Source organism: Penaeus vannamei, chromosome 39 (genome assembly GCF_042767895.1).
Source record: "Penaeus vannamei isolate JL-2024 chromosome 39, ASM4276789v1, whole genome shotgun sequence".
NCBI classification, from domain to species: domain Eukaryota; kingdom Metazoa; phylum Arthropoda; class Malacostraca; order Decapoda; family Penaeidae; genus Penaeus; species Penaeus vannamei.
The window spans coordinates 8,560,078-8,575,077 of NC_091587.1; the positions used below are offsets into that span (position 1 = coordinate 8,560,078).

Sequence of the window (15,000 nt, forward strand, 5' to 3'; positions counted from 1 at the left end):
ACATAAAATTCATCCATCTTACAGTACTGCTTTTTTGTGGAAAAAACTACTTCACAATCAAAGTAATAAATTTACTTTTCAGACAACTAAATGTGAACATTTTATCATTTTTTCTGTGCTGTGTGAACTGTATCTATCTATTGTCCTTTTAATAGGAAGTCCATATTCCAGTTTCATTTTAGTATTTGTGTAAGAGACTGAAATGGGTACTGCAAAAAGACAGTTATTGGATATCTATACATGATCCTATCAAAAATTTGTTTTTTTCTTGAATACTTTCTTAAAGCTCAACAGAAAATGTAGCACTCCCCGATTAAAGACATTGCACTGCAACGTTCAAAGAGAAAAGCTGAATTATATTGTAATAGGACATGTATGTAGAACACAAAAGAACTACAAGTCTTAATCACTTGTTGTATTTTCATATACAATATTTCATAAGTCACTTTACTTGATGTGTTGATATCTGTAGTATACTGAATGTCAACTGGTGATTGAAGCAGACTGATATGGATTTTGTATGTAATTCAGTTACACTAATTACTTGGTGAACATTACCTTTAAATCACACACAGCATATTACAATATGACGTATAATTGGTAATTTGCTGTTTAATATATGTAATCTGGCCATACAAATATAATTTGATTTGTTCTATGAAACAAAAAAAAAAGTTAAATAATTCTTATGTGACATCTAAATGTCAACTGAAATTAATGAAATGATTATTACATTGTATTTAAGGTGATTTTTTGGAAAGTGAAAATCAGATTGACTAGCAGTGTCACAGTTGAAACAAGTAATTTAGACTAGTCAACAATGGCCATCATGAATAGTACTTAAATATATACACCATTATTATGTAGTCAGAGAGACTGACTAACAATGTATATATCTGACAGAGTAACACAAATAAAGTGAGGCATATGTTGCTGCAAAATTAACAATACAGAGTACTTATTTATTTATTTATTTATTTTTTACTTTTCTCAGGTATGATAAGATACCTAGTTGAAAAATCCTCACTTCTTAGTTACTTCCGTGCTACTCTGTTCACCAAGTAAATATGTGCACAAAGTAGATTTACTCAGTTATCTGTATATCTACAAATTTAACCATTAGTCCAACCTATAAATGAATCATCCTTTGCTAGCTAACGAAATACACTTATGACTATGTTTATAACACTTAAATAGATGACTTTACTGTGATTGTCGAAAGGCTGTAAAACTGATTTAAGATTTGAAATGTTAATGGTCATACTTTTTAGAAATCTTTCCTTAGTATCATGATATGCGTATTTTGATCTGCAAAATGGAGTGGGATGTTGCGCAAGTGGATTCTTTGTTGTGTAGAGATATTAATAATCGTTAATATATATATATTTTTTCCTTATAACACATTTATAATATAATAAAAGCATTTTTTCTGTGATTAATATTATGTTTTTTTAAAGCTACTCAAAAGAATGTAAAGACATGAATACCAGCTGTTGAATATATTTTAAACTTAAAAAATTATATAAGATTTTGCAGTCATTTCTTGAAAATTACCTATTGAGTATTCATAACAACACCTGTACTTTAGAATAAATTATGATACTGGGAATTACATAAAAGAATCAATATGAAAACTTTGTATTCATAAATTGGCAAAACTTTGTAGGAAGACAAGTTAATTTAAATAATTGTTTAAAAAGTTTGATAAATGCAAATCCAGTAAGCTGTCATCTTAAAAAAATAGTATAGTTATCAAAAATACTTTGTTTACTTCTACACGACCAAGCCAGATCTTTTTACTTCACATGCTAATAAGTTCTGATTTCACACCACATAAACAATGTATATGGATGATCAGCAACTGTCTTGCAGATTAGTGCTGAGAAGGTGTTGCACAGAATCATCAATTAGATACTGTAGCAGATGTGGCCATACCTCAGTTTGGCTAAGAATTAGGATGGACTGTGAAGAAAAGGTGAGGTAATCTTGGCTGCGAGTCCCTCAAGAAAGGGCTCGCAGGAGATGCTAGAAGTATTCAAAACTGATGTAATTATAAGACTGCAATTTGCAAGACCATGGAGAAAATACAGTAGGGCTGCAAACCACCAGAGAATAAAGATATTATGTTAATATGAATTGTGTTTTAAAGTAGCTATAATACTGTAACAAATTCCAAGTGGTTATATTCTGTATACACAATTTAATGAAGCATGGTTTGAAATTAAAACTTTCGAACAGAACTCGTCCTCGTGGAACTTCTCTTCACTGGACTCCCCAGTAGACGCTATAAATAACATCTATAACTTTAATTACAATCTTATTCACTACAACTTTTGCTTACTAAGCCATGAGAACTGAATGAGCACCCCCTACTGGAAGGGCTGTTCCATCATATAAGTTGGCCAAGTTTAGTAAGTAAAGTTGTGGTAAATGACAAAATTACATTACCAGACTGCTCTTTCAAAAAGAAAGGTAAGATAGAGCACGGAGCCCTACTGTAGTCAGATACCTGACTTCTGGTAAACACAAAATAACTAGTACTTACAATATGCAGGCTGTATATAATTAACTTAATTTCATAATAATAATGATTTACAATAAATAGGTATACCTTAAAATTGCAAAAAAGCAAATAATTTGCAAATAATAAATATACTGTCATGTTCATTTCTGCTGCCAATCTTTACAGAATATATTGAAAGAATCTTTAAATAGGTAAGCATGTAGAACTTCATCTTCATATAAGAGACAAACACACCTTACTGTAATAAAAAGTGGTCAGCAACACTGTTGTGTGGTTATCAGGATTACCGCTATTTGAGTTTTACTATAGGGAAAACACGTATAATTCTGAATAGGATCGGGAGTGTGACTAAGCCTTATCTTTGCATAATCTTTTACTTAATAATATATGATATGCACAAAAAAATATATATTTCAATAGAACTGTCCAGATCACTATCTGCTGAACCACCTTATTTCATTATCTACAAACCTTTGGAACACATCATCATCTACAACACATCAACTACAACATGGATATGAATTATGATCACTGACATAGAAGAGGTATTTATGCAAAATATTTCATTTGAAAGGGCAATATACATAGTTATAATTACTTTAAAGTTGTATTTACAAATATTTACATGAAAATCTAATTGAATCCAAAATCAAACCTTGTAGTAAGGCCATCTTAACCCGTTCTTTCTTCACAAAAAATAATGACACTGATACCAACACATTACCAACATCACAATCACAATAACAAACAACTCCCTTTGTACTGGGGAGAAAACTGCGTGTTATATTAGTCTTTAACTCCAGCCATTGAGTCCTCTGTGATTTAAGAGTGATATAAAAGTGTAAGATTAAAAACACTGGATGGCTTCATCTCACTGAACATTATCTACAATGAGTGAAAGTCTCCTTCAAACTGCAGGTATTAAGTCACTTGAGTGCACTGTGAAGACAAACAGGTACTCCCCGACTCTTCCAACGGAAACGCGGACGAACACCTTGCTGCTTTTCAATGGGTTAGCGCCGCCTGAAGACTGTTTTCGGTCAACTGTCTTTATGTACATGAACATGATTCAGTGCCTGAGCTTAATAATGGTGTAACCACAATAATCTTTGGTACGGGGACACTTCGCTGCCCAACGCGTGCTCGGAAGCAACCTCAACTTCCCAGAGTCTGAGATCGTAATAATGGAAAAATAGTCGAGTTTCATTCTTTCTTCAAAAAGCAAAACCAAAAGATGTCTTTAGATCATTCCTTAAAACAAACAGGATCAGACTTGCACCTCTACAGTAATTCTTCCCCCTATATTATCTTCAGAATAATTAATATGTGACAAATACAGTAAAAATAGAATCGGGTCCGAACTTATCTCCATACTTTCTGCAACTTCTTTAGAGAAACTTTCTTTAGCTTGTGAACAGCGGCTCTGAGATCGGATGGCGGGTGCTCTTCGTCGGAGAGTATTTCCCCCTCGGAGTGAGCGCCACTCGGGCCGCCTCCCGCCCGCCACGTGTCGTGCAGGCTCTTGAACCTGCGGTCGGGGAAGTTCTCGTGCGCGGCGGCGAGGGCGCTCGGGTCGCTGTACGTCTCCTTGACGGGCCGCCGCTCGTAGTGCCTGGAGCGGCTGACGCGGCTGATGGCGGTGGAAAGCGTCGAGCTCAGGGCCGAAGCAGCAGCTGTCGCCCGGCTGAAGGTTCCGTCCAGGGCAGCACCTCGTTCTCTTAACACTAACTTCCCGAGCGTTTTCCAAGCGGCTTGAACTTTATAGATGTTTTCCGAGTCCGGCAACGCCCTCCGCTCAATGCGTGGCTTCCGGCGACTCGTGGTGCTTCCGGTCAGTTCCGTGAGCTGGCCGTATTCCAGCTCCTCGACCAGGACGAACCTAGCAGGGTCCTCCATGCGGCGCGCCTTCACCAGTGCCTGTGCCAAGATGTCCTGGGCAGTGCTTGACGTCGGAGCTTTCAGAATCGTGTACGGGATCTGAGCTGACACATTATACACACACACCAAGAAATTATCTTCTTCTTCCCATCCCTTCGCTTCTTCGGACATTTCTCCTTCTGTATTTCTTTTCCTCTTCTCCTTCGAAGCCGTGCTCATGATGGTGGTCAGCCAGGCTCTCGTGCTCGGGTCGTCCGAGGTCTTCTTCAGGACAAACTTTCCTTCTCCCTGCCAGTGAGCCTGAGCCTCCAGAGGGCGCTCGTTGATGTCCAAAATGCGCTGCGTGGTGGGGTTGTCCCCCTTCCTCTGCCACCCCTTGGCCACCTCCTCAATGAGGATGTAGTCCTCCAGGCGAGCTCCTTTGCCTATTCTCGCCACAGCCTTGCTAATGACGTCTCTAGTTGTGCACTCTTGGGTTGCACTGATCACCGTGTATGGCTCGTCTGGGACGACGCCGTGGATCTTCACGAAGAACTTTCTTCTTTTGAGGGGCACTGTGGGTGTGATTTCATGGTGCTCAACGTCGGACTCCTTCACTTTCGCCGAGTCGGTGCTCAAGTCCATTCTCGGCGAGAGCTGCTGGATCTCGTACTCCTCCTCCTCCATCAGCGTGTAAATGAAGAGCGTAGAAACGGGAAGCGGCTGGTTCTGCTGGTTGCGGAGGCGCACGTGGCGGTAGCCTCGTCGCAGACGCCCCAGCGGCAGGATCCGCTGTGCCGTCGTGTGCCCAGTCGCCGTGTCGGTTACCGTGAGGCGCAAAAAGGCCAGGTCTTTGAACATCACCCTTATATTAAAAGTATCGTTCCAAATGGGATTGAACGAGTTCCTATGAATCACCTTGGTTTTGAATTTATTACAGTCAACAAGAATGCCAAGAATCTCGACCTCTACTTGTGGACTCCCTTGGAAATTATTTGCACAAACATACTGTCCTGATATCACAGAAACCTTGAGATTCAACACGTGGAGACCATCGAACTCCTTGTCGAAAGGATTGAATCTTCTATACATCATATGGTTGTAGTCCCACATCACTCTCGGCTTCAGAACGTACCCACACCTACCATTCTGCTCAAACATCGCGTAGTTCAGATGCAAGTATGTGTCATCGGTCTGATAGTTCAGTGCAGCCATTTGGATACCAAATGCCCAAAAATAGAGTGGGTTAAAATTGGAAGAGTCGATGCGCATGGCCGCTGGGTACGTGCGCATCAGCTGTGTCTCTGTGTGCTGTATGACATCCAAAGGCTGGCGTCTGCACAGTCGCTTTGCGTGGTTCTCGTTCAGCGAAGAGCACTGGTAACACGGATGCACGCCCATTGGCCTTTTCAGGATGGGTGGCTGCAGGATCGGCTCCAAGCGGCTAGGATCCGAAGCCATCTGCGTGTGGACCAGAATGGGCGTGTTTGTGATGATGGGCGGCTGCACGGTGCTCTTTCGCCCACCGATCTTCTTGGCCTTGACGGACTCCCGCGGGCTGGCGAGATTGAAACCGTGGAACTTGACAGCCTGGCAGTAGTTGACGAGGTCGGACAACTCCTTCGCGATCTGACTACTCTGCTTCTTGACCTTGGGGACCGGAGTGTCGTCGTCGATCAGGTTTTCGTCGCTCTGAGATTTTGGCCGCAGGCGATTTCCCTCGGCGCTGGAGAGGGACTCGGTTCGCGTCCCCATCGACACGCTCTTAATTACTAGGCAGTGTTTCTCGTCTTCGAACAGGCTGTCCGGGTGGGTCACGTCGAAGGGGTTGTGGTCTGGAAAAGGAATGGGACACATCATTGATTTCTACCTTTGTGCTAAAAAATAGTCCAGCATTTGAAGCCTTACGCAGGGTCTATATGTATATTTCACAATTTATCATTATATTCTTTGCTGATCAATCTGAAGTGATAACACGAAAGGAAGTCTAAATATTTCATATCTCAGAGAGCATTGTGTCGACCTACAATATTGCCCCCACTGCTATGGCTGAAACGTCTCTAAAACAGTAATTACAAAGAAATGGCATTTAACGAGGAAACCATTTTTCCTAATCATTCTCTGATTACTCCCTTATCTCATGTCTTACAAAGTGTATGTTAATATAGATATCACATAAAAATGAACTGGGTGTTCTAAATATCTTCAATATTCAATGTCTATTTTTTTATTATTCAGATATTATTATTCAATATTTTTTTCTTGTCTGCTAAGACACCAAGTAGAGTCCTCTCCCACTCGTTCGAAGATGGCCGGAATATACCGAGCGCTTAAAACTTCTGCTTACTCTACCTTTCCACAAAGTTCCACACCTGCTTTCACCATACCTTCACATCCCTACCTTTCCACCCCATTCCACACTACGATTTCTGACTCAAACCTGCTTTCACAATCCTCCTTTTCCACCCTATCCCACGAACTTCTCTCTCCCTATCCTCTCACCATACCCAATTCCACGAACTTCTCTCTCTCTATCCTCTCACCATACCTTCATCATCATAATCCTCATCGTCGTCCTCGTCATCGGTCTCGGCCTCATTCAGGGACCCCGTCGACGCGTTGCTCACCAGGGAATTCGTCCGACCACTCGGCTTGTTGGAGAGCCCCCGAACGCTCAATCCAGGGCCGATGTCCGCCACGAGTTTCTTGTTCTAAAGAAAAAATATTGGGTCATAGTAAGGTGTGTTTGGACAGATTGAAAGACAGTTTCAATTCCATTTGTTACAATGGATATTGTTTGCTGTGACATACTGTGATTTATTTTTGCTTCTAAATATCCCCTGTGTGCAAGGAATGGCCAGGGTTACCATCCGTTGGTAGCGCACAGGATCGAACGCAGGTCAGAAAGATTGCAAAGCCAGCACGTTAACCATTGCACGACACAGAAGTAACTTGTGTGCGTGCGTGTATCTTCGTTTTGTATTGCGGGATCTATTCATGGTTTCATGTTATTGAAAAGTAAATATAATTTCATATGATTTCGCATTTTATAATATATGAGAATTAAATGTTATAGGTGACGTGTGTAATCTTCGATTTGCACTGTGGGATCTATTCATGTTTTTTTTTTTAAAGCTAGGGAAAAGAATATATAATTTCACATGACCGCATCTTAAAATATATGAGAATTAGATGTTATAGGTGACGTGTGTAATCTATCCCCACTGATGAAAAAAAGAAAAAGAAAGAAAAACACAGTGAAACAAAACACACCAAACTGGAGCAGAACAAATATTGCAGACGAAAATGATAAAAACACTGCACGTCCACGATAATAACAGTTACAGTAAAATAATTCCCCATCCTCAACAAGAGAAAACAAGAACATTCCTTCATCTCGCACCAAGAGAAAACAAGAATAATTTTTCATTTCACAAAAAGAGAAAACAAAAACAATTTCCTTTCACAACAACAACAGACAACAAGAATCCTCACCTTAATAAGAATCCTGTACTTGAGCTGGGAGGGGCTCGGTAGGTGGACGTCCTCGGAGAAATCGGATTCGAACAGGAACTTGGTGACCAGCTTCTCGCCAAAGACCTGCATGAAGATCTGCGCCATCCTTGCCTGCTGCTGAACCGAACAGTGGTTTTCGATGGAGAGGATGATGGGGTACGGAGAAGTGATAAAGGCACTGCGATTTATTGTTTCCACGACGTTTCTGTATGGAAGGCGTGCTCTTGTTAGTCTCGAGTTACACACATCTTGTGTTGATCGCAATGCGAGGCGACGGTGAATATAAGCATCAACTGAATACAATAAAGAACCGGCTCAAAGAGAGAGACGTTTACTTCCTTATCAATGTGAAAAGGAGTGTCCCACATTACCCTTAATTAATCGCAATTCATTATGATTATTTAATTCACCGAGAAATTTAAAAAGCCACAGAATCCCAACGTTCAATTGATACAGAGCCCCTATCATACGAACCTGAAAGGAATCTTGGTGGTGAAGGTATGGCCGTGGTAGATCATAGGGTTACCATCGTCTCCATCCCAGCAGTCCAGTTCAACGCAACGGCAACCAGTCAATAGCACCTGAAAAGCAGGAGCCATCATTCTCAACCACCAAATCGTATAAGACGTTCAAGAAACAACAATTTTCCATCCTTTTATAACTTTCTAGACCTTTCTGTACTTGGAAATCAACTACCTATCTTCTATGAGTCCAAGAACCAACGTTCTATCCGATTCGTTAATTTCTAAGCCATTCTATGATGACAAACCATCTCTTTCTCATCTGTGAATCAGAGAACCCACTTTCTATCCATTTCATAAATTCCAAAGGCCATTCTAGAATTACAGATCGTCCACCTGTCCTGTCTGAGCCCAAGACCTCAACCACACAGGTCCCTTGGTCACCCACCTGGCTATACAGCTCAACCGAGGACTCCCCCTTAAGCTGGTGCCCCGTTAAGTAGGTGTTGTGTGAGGAAGCGATATAGTAATTGGACAGGGGCAGCGTCATGTCATTCTCGTCAGGCACGGAGCGCTCATCCAAGAAGGCGTAGTTGTCCTCGTCCATCATGAATCTGGCAAACCCCTCAAACGACAAGAGTTCTTGAGATCTGTAAAGAGGAAGCAAAGGGAATTACCCGAGGAACCATGCCAGAAACTATGTTACAATAATAAAGCTGCTTGATTAATTAAACTGAGAAAGGAAAAATATCTTTGGACAAACCTGAGCGTTGGATCAGGTTCATGGCGGTCGAGAAGACTTCGAAGTTCTTCATCTGAACGACATTCCCCTTGGTGTTCCTCAAGGAACCTGCGTAGCTCTTGCATTGTGATGACCTGCAAGCAATATAACGGAATCAGCTAACTGTAGACACCGCTAAACACAGACACAGGCAAACGTAGGCACAGTCAAATGCAGACACAGACTGATGCAGACAAACACACATAAAGACACACACACCCATAAAAAAACATACATTTGTGGGTACTTTATTAGAACTTTCATTACATGAATGATTATACAAAGATTTTAAGAAGGAAGTAAATATGAACTTCCTTAAGCCTTACCTGGCTTTTGGAACTATCAAGTCCTGCGCAGTTGGTCACGATGCTCGCAACTGCAATGGCGTCGAAAATCTTTTTCTTGTGGCAGTTATTCTTGAAGACTAGAAGATCTAAGGAGGTGTTTCTGGTGAGGAGCGTCCTCTTGGACAGCGCCGGCCTGTACAGCGGACTTGGGGGCGACGCGGGACTCACGGGGTCCTCCAGGGAACTGTCCGAGAGACTCTTTCGGGTGATGGCCAGCGTTCTGAACAGCTCCCTCAGGTCGATTCTCGCGCGCAGACTGAACGATTTGTAGAGCACCACGAAGTCCGTGAAGTCCAGCGCCGCCGCCTGTGTGATGGGCTCCCCCCGCACGCCCCGCGGGGTCACGGTCATGAATTCGCCAGCGCCCCCCGACCGGCTGCGTTCCCTACGGGGGGTTGCACCTCATCAACCGTCGCATTAAAAAGTCCTCCTTCAAATATACACACAGATCTTATAACAACAAATTGCCATTTTCTTTCTAGAATTCCTCATGAACCTTTACAAACCTGTACCCAATATTCTGCTGCGACGGGGACGGGAGGCCGGTGGCGTGGTCGTAGGACGCTCTGCCGAGGCCCGGGGAATGTAGGATGGGCGGGTGCGTCGCCGGCCCGATCAGGTGCTCGGCCGTCGTGTCGCAGGACCTGGAGCGCGGCGGCGACGGGTGCACGGGCGGCGCGATCGTCCTCCGGCTGGCGGTGGACAGCGCCGGCGACGGGGCCACGCGCAGCTCCTCGCTCACGCGCGCGCCGTCCTGGGGGAGAAGGTGCAGTGGTGAGAGGCCCTTTCAATGGTTTCATTTCATTTTGTTTCTATTCTATTTCATGTTAACATTTATTTATTTTTAAATACCTATTTATCAAACACATACAAATATATATATTCCTTTTTTACGCTTATTTATTTATTATCATTACTATTACCAATACCACCATTTTACACAAGAAAACCAAACACACATACGACTTTCTTCCCTTCCCCTCCCACGGACGCACGAGACCGTACCTTGACAATGTTCATGGTGGCCTGCGGTTTCAGCTTCTTGATTTTGGTGGAGCCGGAGCCCCGTTTGGCGGCGGTGGGGTCCTGGGGCGACATGCTCCCGCCGACGGTCGAGGTCCCCCAGTTCCTCCCGCCGAAGATCTGGGGTTCAAGGCAAGGGGATATTAGAGGAACCAAAGAGGGGATTTCTTTTTTATTTCATTGCAGAAACGTCAAATGAAATGCATGGAAATGAAAGAGGGAGAAAACGACAATGTAATAAAAAAGAAACATAAATTATATATATGTATATATGTATATATATATATATATATATATATATATATATATATATATATATATATATATATATGTGTGTGTGTGTGTGTGTGTGTGTGTGTGTGTGTGTGTGTGTGTGTGTGTGTGTGTGAGTGTGTATGTGTGTGTGTGTGTGTGTGTGTGTGTGTGTGTGTGTGTGTGTGTGTGTATGTGTGTATGTGTATGTGTGTGTGTGTGTGTGTGTGTGTGTGTGTGTGTGTGTGTGTGTGTGTGTGTGTGTGTGTGTGTGTGTGTGTGTGTATGTGCATGCATGCATGCACGCACGCACGCACGCACACACACACACACACACACACACACATATATATATATATATATATATATATATGCCTATATAACTATTTCTTACCATAAAACACCCCTTACCCTAAAACAATCTCTTGCCCTGCGCTCTCTCTCACCTTAATTGCCTCAGCGGGCTTTGGTCCACTGCATCCCTCGTCCTCGAAGTAAAGCTTAAGATATTGCTCCTTCAGCCAGCAAAGGCGCTTATCACTTATGCTTGCCAGTCTTCTCTGCGCTCGAACCAACACCTAATGAAAGAAAAGAAGAAAAGCCCTCATAAAAAAAACAATTCATTAAAAAAGAGAAAAAATATATATCAAAGAAAAAACACACACAACAAAGATCTTTAAAACAATAAATAAATAAACAACAAAAAAACAAATAAATAACAATAATAATTATCTTCAACGACATCAGCCAAAAACAAAAGAGGCATCTCCAGCCCCGCACGAACCTGTAATCCTTGGCACCAAAGTTTAGCGACAGAGGGCGGGGCGACCAAGACCATGAGGCGGTTGTCTGCAAGGTTGGCTCCGTAGACCAGGGTGACGCAGTGGTCGGAGCTGATGGGGCCGTCTAAATAGTATCTGGAAAATCCCGGAGGACAATTAGGAGATGAAGAACACGAGGAGGAAGATGAAGACGAAGAAGAAGAAGATGGAGATAGAGAAGAAGAAGAAGAAGATGAAGATACAGAAGAAGAAGAAGAAGATACAGAAGACGATGATGAAGATACAGAAGAAGAAGATGAAGATACAGAAGAAGAAGATGAAGATACAGAAAAAGAAGAAGAAAAAAGAAAAAAAGTAAATAGTTTAAAATGGCCCTGGGAGAATAATTATTAAAGCTTTTGATAACTAGAAGAGAAAAAATATCTTTAAAATTCTAGCACGAAAATTACTAAAGCTTTTGATAACGAGAACAGGAAAAATGCCATAAAATCCTTATAAGAAACTTACAAAAGATTTCGATAACGAGAACTGAGTCTTAAAATCTCAACAAGAAAATCGCCTTATAATAAGTAAAACAGCAAGCATTACAAATGGTATTCCTGACATCGTATTCAACCTCACAATTTCTTGTAAAGTCAAAATCACACAAGACGAAACATTATTTTTTTAACGACTAAGGGACAGAAAAGATCACAACCACACCTTCACTAAAGAAGAAGAAAAAGAGGAGAAAGAAGAAAAGAAAAAAAGAAAAATAAAAAACATCAATCAAAATCATTTTCCCCTCATACATCCCCGAATAAAACAGTTACACCATCACATATAACGAAGCCCCTTACAACACCACTTAAGGAGTAAGACCGGTCACTAAAAGTCACAGTCCAATTCGCACGTACCTTCTGGCAACAGCTGAGCAGTTGACGTCACGAGACCCAGGTTCGATCTCTTTCAGGCATGCAATTTGTACAAAACCTTCTTCAGGTGACCCCCCCGTCAGTTCAGGAGATGTGGAATACTGAAATCGTGCATACATTTATTAGATTTGCATTTGGAAGGAGAAGAAAAAATATCCTACGATAATATATTTGTTTCTTTTCTTTAAATTTTCATTAGACTATTGTAATACTTTAAATTCGTTTTCACTCTCCTTGAAATCAAACATCACTAAAAGAAACAACTTCAAAGGTATTCCAGGAGACACAAAGTCTTTCGAATTAGCAGATTATTATCTCTATCTGTCTATCTACATATCACCGATCTATCTATATTATCTATCCATATATCATCGATCTATCTATATTATTTATCTATATATCATCGATCTCTCTATATTATCTATCGATATATCATTGATCTATCTATATGAGAACTATCTGTCGATAAATCATCGATCTATCTATATCATCTATCTATATATCATAGATCTATCTATATTATCTATCTCTATATATATCATCTATCAATCAAACTATCTATCTATATCATCTATCAATCAATCTATCTATCTATCTATATCATCTATCAATCAATCTATCTATCTTTCAAGCTATCCACCAACCTATATATACGTTACACCCCCACCCCTACCCCCCTCTAAAACCCAAACCCCCGCACGAGAGCCCCACCTTAAGAAGAAGCCCAGGAGACACCAGGTCTTCGGGGTTAGCACTGAGAATGTAGTCTGGCTGAGAGGAGGAGTGGCCAGTCTTGAGAGCTGACCACGGAGGACGGCACCAAGTGAGAGTCCCGTTGCAGCGCTCCAGGCGAAGGTAGACGAGGCAGCTGCGTCCACTCTCAGGGTCCCAGTAGACGACGGTAGTACCATGGTGGAGGATCTGGAAGGAGGAGGTAGAGAGGGACGGGTGAGAGAGGGGTCTGAGGGTCTGTGGTTATGTTTCTCTTGGGATTTCTTTTTTTAATTCTGATTTTGATTTTCTCTCTTATTTTCTTTCAGTTTCTCTTTCTCTCTTCGAAATCAGATGTCACTATAACCACTGGCAGAAATTTTTAGTCGAAAAATAACCAACATTTCCACAAAAATAGGTTCGTCGCAATCAAAATAGGCTCTAACCTATCTCTACACATCCTCAAGTTTTTCCATATTTGTATATTTTATTCTACTATGTAAGAGCCTCTAACCTCTCTTTGCATATTCTCCTTCACTGTGCATGAGTCTCTAACTTATCTCTCTACATCCTTAGATCTTCACATATCCACCTTTTCTATTCCACTGTGCCGGAGCCTCTAACCTCTCTACATATTTCACATATTTACATATTCTCGTTCATAGTGCAAGGGCCTCTACATCTTCACCTATCAACCTATTCTATTCCACTGTGCCGGAGCCTCTAACCTCTCTACATATTTCACATATTTACATATTCTCGTTCACAGTGCAAGGGCCTCTACATCTTCACCTATCAACCTATTCTATTCCACTGTGCCGGAGCCTCTAACCTGGAGTGTGTGGAGATTAAGTCCCACTGTCGACTTGGGCAGGGGTATGAGGGTGACCCCGTGGTCGTTGCTCAGCGGTTGAACGGGACGGTAATCCTCCAGTTCGCCGCTGCCTGCCTCGTCTTCCTGGTCTCCCGTGCTCACCATGCTGGAAAAGGAGGAAGATCTGAGTCTTAGATATTCTTTGTGATATTTTTTGTGTCTTAGGTGCTCACCATGATGGAAAAAGGAGGATTTTTTTTGGATATTCTTCGTGATAATTCTTATTTTTCATATATTTATTTTTTTTGAGATACTAGTTGTCTTCTGTGATAACCATGATGGGAAAGGAGGAATAACAGTTTTTTAAGATATTCTTTGTGATATGTATATGTATGTATGTATGTATGTATGTATGTATGTATGTATGTATGTATGTATGTATGTATGTATGTATGTATGTATGTATGTATGTATGTATGTATGTATATATATATATATATATATTCTTTTTATATATACATACATATATCTATTTTGAGATACTGTTTGTCTTCAGTGCTAATCATACAAGAAAAGGAGCAAGCTTATAAAAGATTTTGATTATTTTTTCTTCTTTACTTTATTTTGACTCTGCCTTTCATCACGCTCAAAATGGAGATATTTCTAAGTTTTCAATACATTATTTATTTCCAAATCTAACATTCCTTGAACCATACTTAAAAAATGAGGACGTACTTCTCTCGAGATCCGCATCCATCATTTATCCCAAGTCTTCCCCACAATCCGGACAAACAGACTTCCGAAACTTCACTACCGACATCCTTAATCTTCTTAAACCTGACATCTCCTCACCACATTAACAACAACAACAACAACGCATGAAACTCACCTCAAAGAATCTTTCAACATAGTCTGTGCCAAGTGATGGGACCTGGCCACATAGTGCTGGTGAAAAGTGGCGATTCTCTCCACGATCGTCTGGGCATCGTAGAGTTTGGTCATGTTGATGAGTCCACCG

The 15,000-nt window shown here is 41.2% G+C and overlaps 1 protein-coding gene across 1 annotated transcript in view; it reads right to left on the reverse strand.

Annotated features, from left to right (window-relative positions):
* LOC113816314 (1-phosphatidylinositol 4,5-bisphosphate phosphodiesterase epsilon-1-like) overlaps nucleotides 1-15,000 on the reverse strand; it is a gene marked incomplete in the record, with an annotated part of 183,850 nt that overhangs the window by 807 nt on the left and 168,043 nt on the right. The window contains 15 exon segments of the mRNA XM_070117039.1: nucleotides 1-6,216; nucleotides 6,930-7,092; nucleotides 7,877-8,102; nucleotides 8,372-8,478; nucleotides 8,807-9,008; nucleotides 9,122-9,234; nucleotides 9,466-9,871; nucleotides 9,993-10,240; nucleotides 10,492-10,629; nucleotides 11,208-11,339; nucleotides 11,546-11,678; nucleotides 12,440-12,558; nucleotides 13,169-13,378; nucleotides 14,001-14,148; nucleotides 14,872-15,000. The exon segment at nucleotides 1-6,216 is cut by the window's left edge and continues 807 nt beyond it; the exon segment at nucleotides 14,872-15,000 is cut by the window's right edge and continues 50 nt beyond it. Of these exon segments, the coding sequence (XP_069973140.1) occupies nucleotides 3,887-6,216; nucleotides 6,930-7,092; nucleotides 7,877-8,102; nucleotides 8,372-8,478; nucleotides 8,807-9,008; nucleotides 9,122-9,234; nucleotides 9,466-9,871; nucleotides 9,993-10,240; nucleotides 10,492-10,629; nucleotides 11,208-11,339; nucleotides 11,546-11,678; nucleotides 12,440-12,558; nucleotides 13,169-13,378; nucleotides 14,001-14,148; nucleotides 14,872-15,000 (4,804 nt within the window).